Consider the following 14977-nt stretch of genomic DNA (forward strand, 5'->3'; position numbering starts at 1 on the left):
TATGAAGTGCGTTACAAATAAAATTTATTATTATTATTATTATTATTATAATATTTTGCATATTTACCAAATGATTGTAAATTAAATTCAGACACTTAAAAGTTGTTCTTACCTGACCCCCTCTCTCTCAACACTATTCACCAATCCTGGTGAAAAAGAGTCTGGTAAGTTTAAAAACAAGACATCAAATGTTAATATAATTTATATCTTAAATTGAGGACGCATTGATATGGTCTAAAGCTTAAGAGAAAATCATTTTTCAGTATGACAGTATCAGGCCTCTTAGAAGAACACTGATTTCAGAGCATGAAGGTTGATTATTCTCTGAAAGTTTTTGTCAAAGGTCTCTGAGATTTTTAACACTCTAGATGCATTTTGATCAGGGGTAAGAGTGAGCACTGAGGGTACACTGTTCTGGGATGCCAGCGTTCATTGAACTCCCTTATTCAAAAGTGCTGGCTCCGTAGCAAGAATTTGTCTTGAATTCAGCCACCTGTTCATTCATGCTTCTGGAAATTTTTCATGTTGGGATTACAGTGACAATATTGAAACCTCTTTATGACAGAGTAGTACATTGTTGGATGACTTGTAAATAACCCATGCCAGTGAGCACCAACCAGGATTTCAATGTTGAATTCTAGTTCAGAACAGATTGACATTTGGTCTGAATGTCCAAGACTACATTTCCTTATAATACTTGTTTTATTCACAAGTTTCCATCATATCATATCAAACTTCTTCCTACAACCAGAGGGACAAACCAGAGGGATAAACTAGAGGGACCCTGCATCAATTATGTATTGTTCTATCTCATTGTATTTAAAAAGCATTTTTCATGTTACATTTAAATTGTTGCTTAATAAATATAAATCTGTTGAAGCATGTGTAACATGATATTAATAATAATGATAATAACTTAGGCTTATATAGCGCCTTTCAAGAGACCCAAGGATGCTTACAAGTACAAAAATAACCAAGGCCACTTTACAACAAGAAAAATAACAATCTAGCAATCTCCATGGGGAGAGAGTTCCAGAGGGATGGGGCTGCCACACTGAAGGCTCTAGCCCCGAAAGTTCGCCTTCTGGTGTGAGGGACGTTGAGGAGACCCAAGTCAGCAGACCGCAGGTTCCATGAGGGGGTGTAATCAGTAAGGAGGTCAAACATGGTCTTCTTTGTCTTGTAAGTGGAAACTATGGATGTGTTCGTATGATTAAGTATGTAACTTGTATGCTGCTATTGATGTCATCCTAAAGCCAGCACCACTTGTACTGTTTTATGTTACAGTGAGCACTTTTAGGTTTAAAAGGTGTATTATTTGGACACTGTAGAGGATGAAAAATCTCAATATTGTGAATCCTGGTGACATAAGATCGAAATGCGAATGTACAATCAACATCTTCAGATAGTCAGTGAAAAACTTTTTACTTTTGAACCTTTTCAAAATGTCATTTTTCCAGTGACCATAAAAGTTTTTTCTTTTTTTCCACAATGTCATTTCAACATAAAAAGTTTGCTGGGCTAAATGTAAATAAAAAATCTATGCAGCATATTTTTTGTAGCCAGCAGATACTTACATCTGCTCCGTCTGTGAAGACATATTTAGATCAAAATAACACAGACAATGTAGTTTAAGATCAAAAATTATTTTATTATGGAATATTTCACATCATATTATATGACAAGAAACAGCCCATCAGCTGAAATGCTTTACTCAGCTGCCTCTTTTCCCTGTAAAGAAGGAGAAGAAGAAAAAGGGGAAGAAGAGGAAAATTAATACACACAGTTCATATGCACACACACACACACACACACACACACTTATTTTACTCTTTAAAGGATTTGTCTTGTTTATTTTATGGAGCTTAAGGCAAATATTGTAATTATTTTCAGTCATGATGAGAGTATTGCATGACCTAAATTTAATTTTCATTTAGCTGAAATTTGTATGTATTTACCTTGCCAGAGTCACGACTCTTCGCTCTCAACTTGTTGACCTGGGACTCCGCAATATCAGCACGCTCCTCAGCCTCTTCCAGCTCATGCTGGATTTTCCTGCACTTGGACAGATGGACGTTGGCCTGCTCCTCCTGAAAAACCATAGAGATTGACATTGTTTTAATGTCCACAAAGACCAAAAGTCTACTTCATTTGAAATAAACCTGCCACAGTATCAAGTTTTTGAGTGTTGAAAATGTATATTTTGTCCTTACCGCCTCCTCAGCCTGCCTCTTGTAGGCCTTCACCTTGAGCTGCAACTTATCAACCAGATCCTGCAGCCTGGAGATGTTTTTCTTGTCCTCTTCAGTCTGTTCAAGGTAATTTAAAAATAAAGTAGAAAGTAGATGTACATGTTGACTTGAAGTAGGCTGTGTTAAGTTGATTTCTATATTAAATATCAAAGTGACTGTACCTGATAGGTGAGCTCCTTTACTCTCCTCTCATATTTGCGGACACCCTTAACAGCATCTGCTCCACGTCTCTGCTCAGCCTCCACCTCTGCCTCCAGCTCACGCACCTTCAGAAAACAAGATAATGAGTATCCATCTTCTCTTCAAAACTCATGTTTCAGCTGTGAAAATTGTTATCCTGACTTTCTTACCCTTGACTCAAGTTTCTGGAGCTGCTTCTTTCCACCCTTCATGGCCAGGTTCTCAGCCTCATCCAGGCGGTGCTGCAGGTCCTTAACAGTGACCTCCAGGTTCTTCTTCATCCTCTCCAGGTGAGCACTGGTATCCTGCTCCTTCTTCAGCTCCTCAGCCATCATAGCAGCCTAGAGAATACAGCATAAAACATTAATTAGAAATGTTGTGGAAAAAAATACAATGGCTTATGAACAAATGAAGTTTAAACCTACATCAGTGATGGCCTTCTTGGCCTTCTCCTCTGCATTCCTTGCTTCCTGAACAGTGTCATCCACTTCTCCCTGGACCTGGATCAGGTCAGCCTCAAGCTTCTTCTTGGTGTTCAGAAGGCTTGTGTTCTAAAAAAAATGTAGGAACTTGAGTAATCACATGCCTGCTTTTTCAATTTATTTTTAAATCTCATTAGCTTTTTAAATCATTGAATAAATGACTGGGTTTGTTCACCTGAGAGTGCAGAAGTCCAACACGCTCACTGGCGTCCACCAGCTCCTGTTCAGCAACTTTGCGACTTCTCTCTGTCTGTTCCAGAGCAGCTCTGAGTTCCTCAATTTCAGCCAACATGAGACCGTTCCTACGATCCACCATAGCAGCTTGTTCCTTGAAGTCCTCCTGGGCTCTGACAGCATCATCAAGGTGCAGTTGCGCATCCTAGTGGAAAAATATCAGGAAAATGTTCACATAAATGTTCCCGTCACTGACCACAATCTGTGCAACAGCTCTGTGTCTTACAGTACCTTCAGCTGCGCCTGAACATTTCTCAGTTGCTTCTGGGACTCAGCAGCCTGGCGATTGGCGTGGCTGAGCTGAATCTCCATCTCATTCAGGTCTCCTTCCATCTTCTTCTTGATTCTCAGGGCATCATTCCTGCTCCTGACCTCAGAATCCAGAGTGCTCTGCATGGAGTCAATCACCCTCTGGCTGTTCCTCTTGATCTGCTCCATCTCCTCATCTTTCTCCGCCAGCTTCCTGTCCACCTCACCCTTAATCTGGTTGAGCTCCAGCTGGACACGCAGGATCTTAGACTCCTCGTGTTCCAGAGTTCCCTGATAATATCAAAGAACTAAACGTCCATCTCTGCCTTCAAACCTTTAATAATATATTTGTCGCTGATTTAGAATGTTTTTCAGATCTCTTTAAAAAAACAAAGTACCTCAGCCTCTTCAAGAGCTGTCTGGATTTCAGCCTTCTCTGTCTCCACCTGCTTCTTGGACTTCTCCAGCTCATGGATGCTCTTGCCAGTCTCACCAATCTGTTCAGTCAGATCTGAGATCTCCTCTGCAGATAGATACAAGTGTAAATTGTCAAGCCTTAAAATGTAGAATATAAAGACTTTATTCCAAAACATTTTGAATACAGTGTAACTGTTAGAAAATGTAGAACTCACGCTGCAGGTTCTTGTTTTCACGCTTCATGGTCTCCAGCTGATCCAGAGTTTCCTCATAGGAGTTCTTCATCTTGAACAGCTCAGTGCTGAGAGAACGAGCCTCCTTCTGTGCACCCTCAAGCTCTGCCTGACCCTCCTCGTACTTCTGTTTCCACTCAGCCAACACCTGAATAACACAATTAATGCAGTTCGGATTGTTACACAGCAATAGAAAGACGAATGAAAGTGTCTTTGTCATTGTTTGTATGGCTGAGCCATATAAAGTAAACAATGCTACCTTGTCAAAGTTCCTCTGCTTCTTGTCCAGGTTGGCAGCCAGCCCATTGGCCCTCTCCACATCAATCATGAGGTCCTCCACCTCACTCTGGAGCCTCTGTTTGGTCTTCTCAAGAGAGGCACACTTTGAGTTCACTGCCTCAATCTGCTCCTCAGCCTCCTGAAGGCGCTGGGCCAGCTTCTTCCTGTTTGGAAAAGGCAAGTTTTTTTCTTCCAGTGAACGGTGTGAAATTGCCTGAGGCCTCAGTAACAAGAATTTACAATGTGAGCACATTATGCAACAGGTGGCTGAATCCATTTGGTCCCAGTGGGAAGAGGGAATATTCTATTTGAATGGAGTTGCTGGTGTTACAGATGTAACACTGGTGTGCTGCCCAGGCTTAATGTTCTGAGGGTAGGGATTATTTTTCATCTTATTCTTAAACAGGTGTTGGATTAGCAAATAAAAATATTCTGGAAACATTTATTTAAATGCAAGTTTTAATGTTTGCAGTGCAGTTGTCAGCTGACTTATGCCAAAATGAAACACTTCTGAATTCAATTGTATGAATGTTACTCACTTGGCTTCCTCAAGCTCCTCAGTGCGCTGGATAGCATCAGTTTCATACTTTGATCTCCACTGTGCCACCTCACTGTTGGCCTTGGACATTCCACGCTGCAGCTCAGCCTTGGCCTCCTGCTCCTCTTCAAACTGCTCCCTCAGCAGATCACAGTCATGACGGGCTGATTGCAGGCCATGGGCAAGAGCATTCTTGGCCTGGTGTAAAAAATATTATTGAATATACAAAATTCCTTAATCTCAAACATATATACCAATACACACTTCCTGAACAGTTTCCTACCTTAACCTCCTCCTCAATCTGTCTCTTCAGCTCCTCAATCTGCTGTGTGAAGGCCTGTTTGCCTCTGGTCAGCTGGGAGACAAGCGCTTCTTTCTCCTCGATTTGACGGCTGAACTCACCTTGTGTAAGAGATGTCATGATACATTAGTTTGTGTTATGTTTCTCAATGACACACAACAGATCATTCACTGATAACTTGTAGATACCATTTTCTGTCAGGAGACGTGCTTTCTGTGCACTTATGTCATTCATTTGACGGATGTTTTCATCATTCTTGGTCTTCAGTTCGCTAAGTTGGTCCTCAAGAGTGCGGCACATTTTTTCAAGATTTCCCTGATGAGGAAAAGAGAGATGAGATCAGTGATCAGATTTTACTTTGGCTATAATATTGATTACCTTATTTACTGTACTAATTTGGGTATTAAAATAGCATGCAGTGCATTGCACGCCTTTGCTTTTGCAACATTCTCCATGTTGCTGGAGAGGTCGTCAATCTCCATCTTGTATTCACTCTTTTCCTTCTCAAGCTTCTGCTTAACACGCTGGAGGTTGTCGATCTGCTCTCCCAGCTCAGCAACGCTGTCAGCCTGCTTCTTGCGAAGAGCAGCAGCAGTGGCTTCATGCTGCAGAGTGGACTCCTCAAGGTCACGACGGAGCTTCTGGAACTCAGCTTCACGCTTCTTGTTCATCTCAATCTGAGCAGCAGTAGCACCACCAGCCTCCTCCAACCTCTCGCTGATCTCCTCAAGTTCCCTGGAGAGGTCAGCTCTCTGCTTCTCAACCTTGGCACGAGCAGCACGCTCAGCCTCAATCTCCTCCTCCAGTTCTTCAATACGGGCCTGTTGAATGTAGGTGTAATGTCTTTCAGTAAACTCTCACTTTTACTACACAACATAGGAAATGTAAACTATGCAGTGATGTTTTTTGTAGCACAATATGTCACCTGAAGCTCCTTAATCTTCTTCTGGAGCTGAGCACCCATTGACTGCTCGTCTTCAATCTTGCTCAGGAGCTGACTGATTTCAAAGTCCTTCCTGTGAAAATAGTAGATATAATAGACAGAGTTCATGTATTTGAGTGTAATTTTTGTACAAGAATTGTTGTTGGACTAAGTAAAAGAATACATATACTTTTTGATTTTCTCGTCAGACTGCTGCTTGTCATTCTCAAGATCCATGATGGATTCCTGGGCCAATTTCAGATCACCCTCAAGCTTCCTCTTGGCTCTCTCAAGGTCCATACGCAGCTTCTTCTCTTGCTCCAGAGAACCCTCAAGCTGAGAAATATAATGAGTTTTCAATCATCACATTCAAGAAGAATCTTGTCTTTCCACTCTGAGCAACGTTGTGCACTTACATCATCCACTTGCTGCTCAAGCTTGGTCTTGGCCTTAGTCAGAGTGTTGACTTTGTCTTCCTCAGCCTGCAGGTCATCAAGAGTCTGCTGATGAGCCTCTTGCAGGGCTTTCTTTTCCTTGGTCAGCTTAGCAATGCTCTCATCCTGAGAGGCCATCTCCTCGGTCAGGTTCTTCACCTAAGTATGCGAGAAAGATTTTGTCAATAAATGGTAATCATCATAATTTTGCTTGATCTGCTGGAAAGAGTATTATTTAGGAACCTTGTTCTCAGTGGCATGTTTCTCCTTCTCCACTTTGGCCAAGGTAAGCTCCAGGTCATCAATATCCTTCTTGAGCTCAGAGCATTCATCCTCCAGTTTTCTCTTCTTGGCAGTGAGCTCAGCATTGATTTCCTCTTCATCCTCCAGTCTCTCATTTGTCTCTTTGAGTTTGGCCTCCAGCTGAATCTTACTCTTGATAAGTCCCTCACATCTCTCCTCAGCATCTGACAGATTCTCTGCTTCCTAGTTAATTTCATGAAAAAAAAAACATGTTAGCACATTGACAGTGAAAAATCCTGAAAAAGCACAACTTTCAGTTGATGTGAACTTACAGATGCCACTTGCAGCTGCAGATCATTCTTCTCCTGCAGAAGGGACACCATCTTCTCCTCCAGTTCCTTCTTCTTTGCCAGGGCAGCAGCCAAGTCATTTGTCATCTTATCATAGTTCTCCTTCATATTTTGCAGCTCCTTCTCAGTTTCAGCACTCTTCAGCAGAGGCTTGACCTTGTAGTACACCTTCATCCATGGCCAGTGTTTCACATTCATGAATGAGCGGATATTGTACTGGATGGTATAAATGGATTCCCTGCGGATAAGAAGTTGCTATTATAGACAATGTTGTTTGTGATTTTTCAAACAATCATTCAGATTGATCTGTTTTCAACATGCCTCCTCTCCATCATCTTCACAAACTCCTTCCTCATGACGTAACCACGGCACAAAGCCTGAGTCATGGTGACCAGAGTTGCCAATTTTTCATCTCTCATCTCCTCAAGGACACCCAGCAGACCAGCCTTGAAGAAAACCTGAAGAAACAAAAAATTAAAATAAATGCAGGATAAACTCAGATTGTGATTACTTCACCTACCCTACACAGTTCAAGATCTCTAGGGCACAAGGGGTTTCGTGAATGGAGACTTGCTGGCTGCTTTGCCTCTGTTCTAACATCTGAGCACTTGGAACTGAATTCATTAAGGTCAAGTAAGTAGCTTTCAGACGTTATGCTTCATTATTAATAGATATGTCTTGTACATAATATATAATTAACAGAAAAACCCTCAAATACGCTCGGATTAACAACTTTAGAATTCTTCATTTTAAAAGGAAAAAAAAGAAAAAGGACAGAAAGGTGCTTACCTTAGTGTGTCCGAATTTGTACTCATCGTGATTAACATCAATTGACCCAAGCAGCTTCTCTGAAGCTTTCTTGTTGTCAATGAACTGACCCTCAGGGATCACACTGGCATTCAGCACTTTGTACCTTTTATGGGAGAGTTAATGGTCAGTGTCAGCATTTTCTTTTAATAATCTGCATCAAAACTATGTTGAAATATTCACTGATACCTCTGCTTGAAGTCACCATAGAGGATTCTGCTGGGGAAACCTTTTCTGCAGATTCTGATACCCTCCAGCACACCGTTACACCTGAGCTGGTGGATGACCAAGAAGTTCTCCATCAAGCCTGAAAAACAGAAATTTCTTGATGAACTTTTTTGATGAAATAATCTCCTTGCTGAGGCAACACAAAATGTCATAAACCACACCAACAAAACTAAACCACTTCTCAGTGACTCTACTGAGATTATGTTCTCTATGTACCTGGAGTCTTTGACTCATTGGGAATCAGGCAGCGCACAAAGTGAGGATGGGTGCTCCTCAAGTTAGTCATCAGCTTGCCCAGGTTCTCCTGTAGATCCAAAATGATCAGTCTTATCACGAGTGAGTTTTCATACAGACTGAGATATATGAAATGCATTTGCAATTGTAAACCTTACTCTAAACTGTGAAGACACAGTTTGCATAGAACCACCCTTCTTCTTGCCTCCCTTCTTGCCACCACCAGTCTCTGTTGATAATTTACAGTACACATATTTTGTTAGAATGTGATGTCAAATGCACATGAACACATGCTTGTTATTGAAAAATATACAGTATTTTTGACCTTGAGATGGGTTTTAGTTTACTGTAGTTACTATCATACCTTCAACGACAGGAGGATACAGGACAGCCAGCAGTTTCACTGAGGATTTCTGGTACAGCTGTACAACGGAATCATTCAGTGGATCCTTGTTCTTGTCCAGCCAGCCAATGATATTGTAGTCCACAGTACCAGCATAGTGCACCAGAGAGAAGTGGGCCTCAGCCTTGCCCTTGGCGGGCTTTGGCTTTTCAAATGCTTTGTTTTTGCCAAGATGCTGGTCATACAGCTTGTTCTTGAAGGATGTGTCCGTGGCCTTGGGGAACATGCACTCCTCTTCAAGGATGGAGAAGATGCCCATAGGCTTGAAAAAACATAGGAAAAAGTATGTCATTAAGTGACACATTAAGTCAAATCGAGAACAACTACATATAATCACAAAATCAAGTGATTACCTTTTCAATCAGCTCAATGCAGGCAGCCAAATCCATGCCAAAGTCAATGAACTCCCAGATAATACCCTCCTTCTTGTACTCCTCTTGCTCCAGGACAAACATGTGGTGATTGAAAAACTGTTGCAGTTTCTCATTGGTGAAGTTGATGCACAGCTGCTCCAAGGTGTTGAACTGTGAGGTGAAAAATAATTAGCATAGTCTCTTGCAGGCAATAAGAATGATTCCGTCATGAAAATGATTGGCTGCTGAATTTTTGGAAATGAAGCTTACATCGAAGATTTCAAAGCCAGCAATATCCAGGACACCAATGAAGTACTGTCTTGCTTGTTTGGTATCCAGTGTCTGGTTGATACGGACGACCATCCACAAGAACATTCTCTCATAGATAGACTTGGCCAGAGCACTCACTGAGTTATTCACCTGAATAAAAACAAGGATGTCATTTTATGAAGTCCATCAACACTTTTGTAAAATGCTAGATTACTGGTAAATCAAACTTCTCCTAATGATACAAATGACACAAAGTATCAAAAACAGCTAAGATGGATCTTGACTTAATTTGCATCATGTATCTAGCATGTAGTAATACAATGAACTCTTCTACTGCATTTCTTCTGTCAAATAAATTATTTTTACATTACATGACATAATTTCACTACAACTAACATAAATAATCTGTTTTAAATAGTAGTATATGGGATGTTGATAATTCATGTTTACCTGAGGTACAGTCTGTCCCTTGGTGACAAATTCATTTCCAACCTTTACTCTTGGATAGCACAGAGCCTTCAGCATGTCAGCTGAGTTCAGACCCAGTAAGTAAGCAACCTTGTCAGCCTCTGAAAACAGTTCAGTGATTTCCATCAGAAACCAGTGTGATTTAAAACTTTATTACTGTTGTGCTCCAAGGTATTTTGTAATAGCTGACATTGAATACTCACCCTCTGTGCCATCGGGCTCAGCCTGCTCCTCACGCTGCTTCTGCTTGAACTTCATGTTACCATGGTGGAGCACAGCACCAGTCATCTTGTAGATACTTGACTTCTCTTCACCGGAGAAGCCCAGGATATCGATAGCATTCTAAATTCGAAAGAGGTGTCCACACAAAATATAATCACTTAAGTAATTGCATCTGAAGAAGCACTTTTGATGATGCATTTAATGCACAAAATATATTTAAACATTTTGAAGTGGGGATCACTCACATCAGTGGCTTCCAGCTCAACTTTGTCATCAATGCTGGCCACAGTGATCTGACCCATGCTACACATGGGGAAGTCATAGGGGTTGGTTGTGATGAGTGCCAACTCTGGAGATCAGAAAAGTGTGAAAGGTAAATAGATTTATGTTTCTTTGAAAGTTGTAATATGGTCATACGTTGTGCAGAATCTCAGTTTGCTTACCAATCAGCTCAGGCTTGTGGTTGGTCATCATCTGGTAGAAGATGTGGTAGCCTCTTTCATCAGGAAGCTGGAATGTCACTCTAGACTTCTCCAGCAGATCTACAAATATTGTTCATAAGTCACAGCCTGGTCAATTCTGAATTCCAGTCGTTCATATGAGTGTTATTACTTACATGTCTCAATATCAGCGCTAGCCAGTTTGCCAGTTGTGCCAAAATGGATTCTGATGAATTTACCCTGTTTGGAAGAAAGGAATTTTATTGTCCCGCCACACTGACAATCTGTAACAAGACCTGCCTCGTGTAGAAATCGCTCCATACTTACAAAACGAGAGGAGTTGTCATTCCTCACAGTTTTGGCGTTACCGTAGGCCTCCAGCAGGGGATTGGCTGCAATAATCTGATCCTCCAGTGATCCCTATAATCCAGGTTAAACTTGCTATCAGAAAATGACTTTATCCCCCCCAGGAAATATATGTCGTATTGAAAGATAACTGAATTGTGGTCATTACAGATTTACACACCTTTGACATGTCCCTCTTTTTGTCTCCACCAACTGAGATTGTTGCAAAGTACTGGATGACACGCTTGGTGTTCACAGTCTTTCCAGCACCAGATTCTCCACTAGGTATAGACACAGACTTATAAGAAGCTGATCAAGATATCCGACTGTGTTAAACAGAGTCAACAAATGTAAATGTAACAAACTTACGTGATCAAGACAGACTGGTTCTCCCTATCTGTTAAATAAAACAGAAGATTTAATGATGTTTTACTGCAACAGAAACCTCATTTAAACTGGACATTGTTACAGTAATGACTTACCAGTAAGCATGAACTGATAAGCGTTATCAGAGACAGAGAAGATGTGGGGTGGAGCCTCCATACGCTTCTTGCCTCTGTAGGCAGCCACACATTCAGCATCGTACACTGGGAGCCACTTGTAGGGGTTCACAGTGGCACAGAACAACCCAGAGTAGGTCTGAAAGTGATCACAGAGATTCAGCAGTTAACTCTATGTTTCTGTCTAATATTTCCAACCACACTGTTATGTCATTAGGCACATTGTCTTACGTAGATCATCCATGCTGCATAACGCTCTTTGAGGTTATACAGCACAGAGGCTTCATTGAGATGGGTCATCATGGCCATGTCCTCAATCTTGTCATACTTGGGAGGGTTCATTGGAGAGACGTCATCTTCTTTGACTGTCCTCTCCTGGAGCAAAACATTTATGATTATCAGAACTGGTCATATTGAATTTCCAGATGACTCAGACTTATGATACCAACCTCCTGAGTGTCCAGGACCTTGACGGTGACTTTGCCACCATCTTTCTTGATGATTGTTGCCTTCAGGTACAGCTCCTTGGCATCGGCCACGTAGCAGGCACTCTTGGCATCAAAAGGTTTGCTCTGAGCCTCAATTCTCTCCTTTTCTGGCTTCCGGAGGTAAACGGCAGCCTTGCCATAGATGGCCATCTCTGCGTCCGTACTCATGGTGGCGGCTGATGTCTGGTCGATAATTACAAAGGAATTGCCATCATTAACTAATGCTTTAAGTCCATGTGATTAAACAGCACATGATCTTAAACGTCTGCTGAATAATTAACATATCCAAACTGAAACATGTCTGTGTTTCCTTGCAGGTGGTCTTCAACTTCATTCAAAGTCCTTTTCAGACTCAATTAGTGACAATAAACTAACTAATACTAATATTGTTTTGTTTTGTTAAAAGTCTGCATGACAAACTGTGGACATTGATTGAAAGAACAATATTTTGCATATTTATCAAATGATTATAAAGACAATTCAAACACTTAAAAGTTGTTCCTACCTGACCCCCTCTCTCTCAACACTATTCACCAATCCTGTTAAAAAAGTAATCTGGTTAGAACAGGTGTAAAATCAAGATAACAAATGTTAATATAAGTTAGATATTAATAAAAGAACATTAATGTGGCTTAAAGGTGAAGAGATAATCATTTTACCACAAGCAGGAACTCACAGGTCTTCAGCGTTGCACAATGTGTCCTCAGGCAGCCTTTATATTGAATCAGGTTTTAATGACACTGCACAAGTTATATATGGTATACATGCCAAATGTGGTAAGGCATATAGGCGGGCATAAAGACATGTTGTAATCATAGATCATCTGATTCATCTGTTTCAGGTTTCAGTCATGGCCAAGTCTTGATTTTTTCTTAATCATTACTTCATTTTACAGAAGGCATACTAATTTAAAAAAACATCAGTGTTCTATTTGCCTTTAACTGATGCTTCAATTTACTTTTTTAAAAAGTAATTATTTTTATATAATAAGCCATATAATATTATTTTACAGAGTCTTTTCCCAATCATACATTTTAAACAAAATAACATTAGCATGTTATGGATGAGTGATGTAATATCTTTTTTTTTTAATTTCTATTTTATTATTAAGCATTATTGAGTCTCTCAGTTTTGGTTAAGCATAAGGCCATAGTACAAAACAAGCACAACAAGAATCAGTAAAGACTCATAATGGGGGGAAAGGTAAAACCATTAAAAACAAGAAATATATTTTAAACAGTATCAGGCCTCTTAGAAGAACACTGATATCAGAGCATGAAGGCTGATTATTCTCTGAAAGTTTTTGTCAGAGCTCTCTAAGATTTTTAACACTCTAGATGCATTTTGATCAGGGGTAAGAGTGAGCACTGAGGCTGTCCTTCTGGGATGTCAGAGGAATTACAAGATCAGGATCTCATAATTTCAAGATAAGATAAAGAAAAAGTTCTTGTCGCCTGTAAATCCTCGCTAATCAGTGGGAAATGATGGCGCTATTGCAGTTGATCTGCTATTACTACCTTCTCTGTGTGAGACAATGGGAAATACTGATGTTTCTTAAAAATGAGGATGGCATTAATATTACTATGTCAACAATGCACAGGCATCTCAAGTCGTTGGGATTGTTCAGGCGGAAAGCCCAGTCTGACGTGTTGGATGTCGCTCTCTTTCTGCAGGAGCAGTTGAACCAACACGGGATGCTTCATGGATACAAATTCATGCATTTGAAATGCATCCAAGCTGGTTTGGTAGTGACTCAGAGAACTGTGCAGCACCTGCTAAAAATGCTCGATCCTCAAAGAGTACAGCTGAGGCAATGGAACCATCTAGTTATAAAGAAACCAAGTTGTTAATTTACCCAGAGATGTATATGAATTTACCTCTTCGTAAGATAAGATATAAGGTAAGATAAGACACGATAAAACTTTATTAATCCCACACTTGGGAAATTCACATGTCACAGCAGCTCAAAGGACAGACAGACAACGGAGGGTGACAATGTAGCTTGAATAAAAGAAAATTAAACATTAAACAATATAAAATGTGTATACAGTATATGTATATATATATAAATACAAATAAATACATATATATTTATATATAAAAGCCTTGGTAAAAGTAAGGCACTAAATTGAATTACTGTACACACACACAAGACTATTTACATTATATACACAGTATAATAAAGATATGGGATTTAGTGAAGATGGCGCCGCCTGAGTGGCAGCTGGTTACAGTAGCTCCGACCCCCCTTTGTGGATGTGCAGTATGTGGTTCTGAGCGAAGCGGTGGCCAATGTGGCACCTTTCCTGATCTCATAATTACGAGATCTTTTCTCATAATTGAGATCTATAAAGAAATATAAAGCAAGGGGAGGCTATGCATTGATTGGATGGGAGAGGGAGTTGGTAACTTTAAAGAGTAACTAAACCCTAAAACCATTTTTTTCGGCTGATAATCATTGTTTCTGGTTGTAAAGTAGTGTAACTGACTGATCCTGCTCAAAATCTTGACAGTTTAGTGCAAACTGTTGAAAACCTACATTTTATTTTAAAAATGTGCTATGGAGTGCCCTCTACAGCTTGAAACCTGGTTACTACATTTGAATTTACAATACATTACATTGGAGTCGAATGACTCTTTTTCAAGGCGAATGACGTCACTAACCGTCCACGCTAAAGCCTGCCCTCCTCCCTTTACTCCTCCCCTTACTATAAAACCATTCTGTCCGCAGTTATCAAACTGATAGTGAGTAGGTTGGATCAGAGCGGAGAGAGTAGTAGAGCAGAGAGAATAGCTAGTAATTTGTCGAATTGTATTGTTAGCATAGTGTATTTTAGTGTAGGTTTACAATTAGTAGTGTCTTTATAGTATTTAGTTGGTCAAGGAGAGGCGCCGCTCGGGGGTATATGTGCGGGGCACGAGGGAGGGAGGGGTGGATGGATGCGGTGGGCTGCTGCGCGGTGAGCCCAGGCTCCCAGAGAGGGAGAAATAGAATCAAGTAGGATAAAATAAGTCAAAGTGTGGAGAAGGGGACCGGCTGTGCTCTGGCCGCCTTCCCTTCTGCCCGTGTGACACAGTTAGGGGGGGTTTTCCAAGCCATCATTG

The 14977-nt window shown here is 40.6% G+C and overlaps 1 protein-coding gene across 1 annotated transcript; it reads right to left on the reverse strand.

The window, feature by feature from the left end:
• Positions 1-1627: 1627 nt before the first annotated feature.
• Positions 1628-12561, reverse strand: LOC117250901 (myosin heavy chain, fast skeletal muscle-like). The gene is made up of 41 exons (XM_078168207.1): positions 12532-12561; positions 12378-12411; positions 11834-12055; positions 11616-11759; positions 11367-11523; positions 11254-11281; positions 11054-11165; positions 10867-10959; positions 10716-10779; positions 10543-10641; positions 10345-10448; positions 10081-10219; positions 9860-9978; positions 9410-9559; positions 9140-9310; positions 8748-9048; positions 8542-8612; positions 8366-8453; positions 8111-8228; positions 7904-8027; positions 7436-7572; positions 7097-7352; positions 6765-7007; positions 6504-6680; positions 6278-6423; positions 6091-6181; positions 5597-5986; positions 5354-5480; positions 5148-5266; positions 4866-5062; positions 4307-4490; positions 4030-4195; positions 3796-3920; positions 3380-3688; positions 3090-3293; positions 2858-2983; positions 2603-2773; positions 2414-2518; positions 2214-2309; positions 1959-2090; positions 1628-1731 (listed from the first exon to the last, which is right to left on the reverse strand). The coding sequence occupies exons 3-41, from the start codon at positions 12038-12040 to the stop codon at positions 1711-1713; spliced, it is 5811 nt and encodes a 1936-aa protein (XP_078024333.1). The 5' UTR covers positions 12041-12055; positions 12378-12411; positions 12532-12561; the 3' UTR covers positions 1628-1710.
• Between the last annotated feature and the right edge of the window lie 2416 nt (positions 12562-14977).

This window comes from Epinephelus lanceolatus, chromosome 5 (genome assembly GCF_041903045.1).
Source record: "Epinephelus lanceolatus isolate andai-2023 chromosome 5, ASM4190304v1, whole genome shotgun sequence".
In the NCBI taxonomy this organism is placed as follows: Eukaryota; Metazoa; Chordata; class Actinopteri; order Perciformes; family Serranidae; genus Epinephelus; species Epinephelus lanceolatus.

What these genes read in the sequence shown, in the direction of transcription:
- LOC117250901 (XM_078168207.1), bottom strand. Translation starts at nt 12,040, where the DNA reads ATGAGTACGGACGCAGAGATGGCCATCTATGGCAAGGCTGCCGTTTAC. An exon ending in TGTCAAAGGTGTGTAAATCT is followed by an intron (nt 10,960 to 11,053) that starts GTAATGACCACA and finishes CCTGGATTATAG; the next exon opens with GGATCACTGGAGGATCAGAT. An exon ending in CTGTGTCTTCACAGTTTAGA is followed by an intron (nt 8,454 to 8,541) that starts GTAAGGTTTACA and finishes TTGGATCTACAG; the next exon opens with GAGAACCTGGGCAAGCTGAT.